General features: G+C 36.3%; 2 protein-coding genes across 11 annotated transcripts; one reads left to right on the top strand and one right to left on the bottom strand.

The window, feature by feature from the left end:
- Positions 1–326: 326 nt before the first annotated feature.
- Positions 327–761, top strand: LOC107858310 (keratin, type II cytoskeletal 60 kDa, component III). Its single transcript, XM_016702983.1, has one exon. It carries the CDS (start codon positions 327–329, stop codon positions 759–761), a length of 435 nt encoding a protein of 144 aa, XP_016558469.1.
- A 181-nt stretch (positions 762–942) lies between these two features.
- Positions 943–6017, bottom strand: LOC107860088 (putative lipid phosphate phosphatase 3, chloroplastic). 10 transcript variants are annotated; one of them, XM_047407284.1, is made up of 9 exons: positions 5802–6017; positions 4276–4356; positions 3291–3551; positions 3105–3192; positions 2889–2998; positions 2692–2782; positions 2345–2533; positions 2154–2213; positions 943–1507 (listed from the first exon to the last, which is right to left on the bottom strand). In XM_047407284.1, the coding sequence occupies exons 3-9, from the start codon at positions 3540–3542 to the stop codon at positions 1293–1295; spliced, it is 1005 nt and encodes a 334-aa protein (XP_047263240.1). In that variant the 5' UTR covers positions 3543–3551; positions 4276–4356; positions 5802–6017; the 3' UTR covers positions 943–1292. The 10 variants fall into 10 exon arrangements, with proteins under 10 accessions (XP_047263240.1, XP_047263238.1, XP_047263241.1 ...); XM_047407282.1 differs by having other exon boundaries at positions 3291–3548; XM_047407285.1 differs by having other exon boundaries at positions 5806–6017.
- Positions 6018–6268: the final 251 nt, after the last annotated feature.

The raw sequence follows: 6268 nt of genomic DNA, 5'->3' as shown, positions 1-6268 counted from the left end.
TCATTTTTACCCAAAAAAAAAGAAAAAGTTGACCTAGTAATACCTTTTCAAAAGTTAATTAGTTGTCAAATCATAGGATAAATTTAAAAAAAGATTCAATAATTCACTTATTTTGAATCACCAATAAATATTTTAATAATTCACTTATTTCGAAACGGGGGAGTATTACTAGTTGGTTGTACTACTTTTTCCCTTTATCTCCATATCCCTCTCCTATCTTTCGTCAATTTTCCCATTAACCCCCTTGGTAGAAAAGGCACATTACCTTTTATAGCCTATAGTTTCATCAAAAAGACCATCCCTATCCTTTCACAAGTGAAAGAAGAATGCAGGACAAAACCCTTCACCTCAATGCTTTATTTGGCTATCGAAAAGCCGACAACAACAAAAATTCCCTCTGGAAGTTAAAAGGCATTAATCTCACCGGAAAAAAGGGAAAGCGTGACGGCAAGAGGCAATCAGTGACGGAATTCATACAAGACAACACCCGGAAACTAGAAGAATCAACTTTAGGACCTGGCGGCGGATTCGGAATTGGCTGTGGAATCGGTGTGGGTGTTGGAGCTGTTGGTGGTCTAGGTTTTGGTGGTTCGGAATGGAACCATGTTAAACTAGTTTTTGGTGTGGGGATGGGTTGTGGTGTTGGTATCGGGTTCGGGTATGGCCAAGGGATTGGTGTTGGGTTTTCATGGGATGAATTTAAGTCTAGGTTTTTTGAATCCAAAAGTAGCTCCACTAAACCCTTTCTAATCTATACCTAGGAGTATTGTTTTATCTATGGAAAATATTTTTGAACTATGTGCTTGCATGATTTTTCACATAAGTAATATAATTTTCGATGGATATTCTATTGGTCACCCTTCCTTCGCTATATGTGTTTGTTGGGTAATTGAGATTTGATTAGACGGAGTATTTGAAGAAGCTTGTATGTAATATGGCCAGTAACATGAAAAGGTAATTTTGTTATAAATCTCCCATGGTGCTTACAAGTTGCAACATTGTATCCACGCCTCACAAAAATGCTCTCTCTAAACTGGTGTTACATGTAACAGTATCATACATCTCCCCAATTCGCAGTGGGAGCAACTACAACTATAAGAAAGAAAAGACAATTTTTTTATATCTAGGATGTTTAAAAGCATATGCCTTGTGAATAGTGTCAGTGTGGCAAGAATGAAATCTAGTCTATCCTATGTATCTATTCTTCAAAAGAGGTGATTTGTGCAATCCCAAGCATGTACCGCAGCAGTGTTTGTATGAACCATTCTAACTATCAATTGCCTCAAGTTAAACTACCTCCTCCCAGATTCTAGATCTTCCACGGTTGGACCAGAATCCCCGGATAAAGAAATGCCTGTCAATGTGTTGTTGGATCTCTCGTTCTGACGACTTTCTATTTGAATCTCTGTGCAGCGTGTATTATCTGTATTGGCATTAGCTCTATTAGCAGCTTCTGCAGCTCCCCGAGACTCCTCCAGGGCACGGAAGTAAGCATAGGTTGCCCAGCCTGAGTACAAAATTGACAAAACAATTAGAATATGACTAGAAAAAGAAGGGAAGGCGAAGCAAACATCTGCATAGTACATAGAATTCTCTCCATGGCCATATCATATTCCTCTACTAAGAACATAAACCAGAACCTTTTTCTAGATACATTCATTCATAGGGAGGATAGCTGCCTTTTGTAATGCAGCTCGGCCAAAACTAAGGCCTTTTCCTTGGTCACAGATTTATCAAATTTTTTGGATTTCAAAGAGTAGATTTACTTTCTTTGACCCACAGGCTTCCAAGAGGCAATTATCATTACATTTTCCATAGGCCATGATCCCTCAAGTTGCAGGGAGCAATTGAATGAGAGAACCTTTTATCCACGTTGAACTAACTAAAGCTATGTATAATTACACATACATCATTTTACAATTGAGGTATAGCACAAATGCAGAAGTGGTAACAACTTGGGATCAACTACGGAATAAAAGTTTCACGCTTCTCCCAAGTAAGATGAACATCCATTTGAGATACATTAAGTAAACACGTTCATTCAACTATTTACTCTGACAAGCAGCTTAAGTTTAACATGAAAGTGAAAGCTTCTAATATTCCATCACAAGAATTTTCACAGCACTGAGACAATTGGAGGAATGAAGGCAGACCTTGATCATGATATGGTGGTGGGAAAAACTGCAAATAGCATAATGCTGCAACTGTAAAACCTGAAAAGGAAAATATCCTCACATTTGATTGGTGTCTCACGGAGTCTTATTATAAGTTCGTTTACCCAACTCTACAATTAAGATGATTCTTTATTATAGATACAAACAACAAATAAAACATAAAAACGCACCAATTAGACCTCCAGCAAACACATCCTGCCAATGATGCCAATAATCATCCACCCGAGAAATGGCAACCATAGATGCAAGAAGAAGAGGAAATAACACGAGACACAGTTTCGCAACATGTCCTCTACAGTCAAAAGCTTGTATCTTGCCAGATAAATAAAGTGATAGAAAGCCAAGACCAGCAAAGGACACTGCAAGTTGATCCAAAATCCTCAAAGATCGAGAAAACAAGAAAGAAGCAACGTAAACACATCCTGAGACACTGTAAATTTCAAGTCTATGTCTCCACACATGCAATCTTTTTCCCTACAAGGCATGTGAACATTAACGAGACATGCATTCTACTTACCGGAGGTATGCCCACTTGGAAAACTCTTGTGCCCCTCCTTAACAACATTTTTGTCACCATGGCATACAACATCTCCCCATTTATCGTAAACCTGTTGACCCATCAATGTTCAAACGTACTGATAAAATACAAACTTACAACTGAGAAGCCTTAGACTACAGCTAGAAGCATAAATTATAACCATCACTGAAACATACTTCTTTTCCATCTGGAAAACAGCGCCAGAAGAAGTCTGGCCTGGGCCGTCCAACTGCATCTTTTATAGCACCTGTGATAACGGCTGTTACCAGAACAGAGAACAAAAGCCCTGCCATCACGACATAATTAGAGGACGACTACCAGAAAGCTTTTATCGTGAGAACAGATATAAACCACTTTCCCCTAAAACTAGCCAAATCCAAAGAATGTCTTACCTAATATGGCATGATGAAGGTCATAGACATCTCTTCGCCGAAAATAAATGAGCAGAAAAACAAACATAGGCAGCAGAACAGCATACACCTGATAAATTTTGGAAATTTTGAAATCTGAATATGGGTACTAATTGCCTCAATAAAGTAATCTTGTAGCTACTAAATGAAGAATGAGGATCAACTCACTGGCACAGCCCAAATAGGTACAGTATTACTTTTTAAAGGATACTTGAGGTCTTCCATCATGCCTTTCCCGACAAACCGATAAAACGGATGGATAGCATTCAGCAGGATAACTATTGCCAAAAGTAGTACTAATATCAGCCAGTCATTCAAATGAGTCCTTGCCACCATTATCCCATGAGACCTCACAGTATGTGATATCACTGTCATAGCATGAGACCTCACAGTGTGTGATCCAGGCTGGGCGTCCCTCATTCTGCCCTGCTAAGAACATGCAAAAGTTCTTAAAGAGTATTTTTTTAATATGATTCCAATGACTTATTTGTCTAAATTTGTAATAAGCTGCATGCTTAAGCACAGGATAAACTCCTTGTTTAAATTTCAGAGCCACAACAAGGTAATTTGCATCAGAAATCCATCATACGCGCCCATGTAGATTTTGTTTATTTCATCCCACAAGGTGAAACAACAGATTGCCACATCTAAAAAAATGTACATTATATAGTCAACCATAAATTTCTTTATAGAAATAAACCTAACATTATATTCTAAGGAAGTATAGACAGTATCAGGGTAGCCATTGGTCAAAATGGTGAAGCAAGTTTGACGTGCCTAAAAAAGATCTCAAGCATATTCCCAAAAAATTGAATACATGCTCATGATCATCTAAAACGAGTAGTGGCGGAAAGGAACAAATGAGAGTTTTACATAACGTGTTCTTGCATGGTTCCAAGTGCATCTTATTAAAAATAGCCAAAGTTTATTTTGTCAGTGTACACTAGCCGTACGTGACTCATATAGGACACAGGACGGTCCAGTATTTTGAGTTCGTAAATATCTCGCCCATTCGCCCAAAATCAGGACCAAACTTATCCATACCCTTCTTTCATCTCAAGTCTTGTACAATATGTTATGGATGGAATAACCCATGCCAGCTACTCACTTCCGTCCCATTTACTTAATTACATCGAACATGAGAAATCTATACCTGGTTTTTCCTGTTTGCAATCAGCGGCAGAAACAGTTGAGAAAATCCAGCAGAAGTTTCCGACCTTTGACTTGATCCGTTCTGCTTGAAAGCCAAAAAATAATCAATTATAAATCAATTAAGTTGGAACTAAAACTTATCAGTGTCTCATGTGTAACAAGCTAAAGCTCATTACATTATAAGTGGTATTTCGGCATTCAGTTGGTGCAACTACTACAATCCATAGTTCATTTAGACTCATGCTTGTCTAAGACTTGAAACTACTACAGTCCGTGTCTCATTCAAACTCGTGCTTAGATAAGACACGAAAATCAACCGATAAATATCTGCAAATAAGTAGTCTATTGAACAAATTATAGGCACAATACAACAATAACACAAATAATCATACAAAAAATGAAGGACAAAGTACGTGAAATATTAATAATAACATAAAGATACACCTTAACTTACCATATTTATACAAATCCTCATCCTTACAAAGTAGTAATTACAAAAATCCCAACTAATTATGTATCTTCGTTGTATGTATCGGTAGGTAGCTAATTATGTATCTCAACAGACCCAAAATAGGAAAAAATCTATGTTGAGCTAATTATGTATCTTTACAAGGAAAATGTATCTTTGTTGGATGTATTACTATCTCGACAGACCCAAAATCGTAAAAATGTATCGGGAGCTGATTATGTATCTTTATAAAGGAAAAAATGTATGTATCGGGAGCTAATTATGTACCTTGACAGACCTAAAATAAAAAATTTCAGTAATTATGCAAAATGTTGGGATATTCTGTAATTAAGTTCCAAACTGTCGGGATTTATGTTGTTTGCCCGAAACATTACTTGGTTATTGCATTTGGATTAATCCTAAACTTTGCACGGAATGGACAAGTTTAGATTTAATTGGTACTCTTCAATAATAACCAAAGGTAACCTTTCGAACCTTAGAACTTCAGATATGCTTTTCAATGGAGAAGCAGACATAGAAGAGAGTCCATTTCATTTAGAAAAGGAAGTATAAAAATGACATTACATCAGAAAGAAAGCAAAAGCTGGAAAGGACATCGTGAAGACTAAAGAACAGAGCAACTTACACCCTAACGAACCTGAGACTCCGTAAGGCATCTGAAATTCTTGAAAAAGAAAACAGATCTTAAATCCCACCATGGCATTGGTGGTTCAAAGCAGCCAAAGGGAAAAAAAGCAAAAAATTACACAACTTAAAATTCGAAGAGGGAAAAACAATCCTTGGTCAAGAAATAATAATGAATCAAGACATTAATAAATAAGAGTACTATTCACGAGTGACAGCAAGATCCAGATTCCACATAGAAAAAAATACGTCCACACAATATCTTATCCACGTCGAATTGGAACAAATAAAGAAATATATAACAGTTGTCAGCTAGTCAACCCAGAAAAAATGCAATGATAAAAAGACATTGTAAACTTTCTCTTAATAAAATCCTCAAAAGCTGTGAACACTAGCAAGAACAACAATGGAAAAGGTTCATTAATGTGACCTACCTACCTAGGTAGCAAAACTGAATCAACGAAAGGGTGTTTGAAATTTCTGATGAGACATTGAAACTGTGAATGTGAAATTTGTGTGCTTTGTTTGGTGAGGTGTTGTCCTTTTTTTTTTTCTTTTTTTTCTTTTTTTGGCTGATTTGCTATGCATTGCGTTGTCCATAATCATGAATGCCACGTTTGTTCGTTACAATATTGTTGCACTGCTGTCAAATGCCATGTATGCATGCCAGATGCATAATATTATATACCTTCTCCCTTCACTTTTTACGGATATGTTTTGCATTTTTTAAATTTCAAATATTTAAATTTATATTTAAAGTATAAAATGAATATAATTTAATTTATCTCTGAAAATTAATGATATTAACTGTCATAAATTAAAACATGACAAATGGAGGGATGTTGTTAATCTATATATCTCTGAAAATTAATGATATCAATTCTCATAAATTAAAACATGA

Source organism: Capsicum annuum, chromosome 2 (genome assembly GCF_002878395.1).
Source record: "Capsicum annuum cultivar UCD-10X-F1 chromosome 2, UCD10Xv1.1, whole genome shotgun sequence".
Taxonomy (NCBI): domain Eukaryota; kingdom Viridiplantae; phylum Streptophyta; class Magnoliopsida; order Solanales; family Solanaceae; genus Capsicum; species Capsicum annuum.
This window is presented reverse-complemented; position numbering and strand designations above follow the sequence as displayed.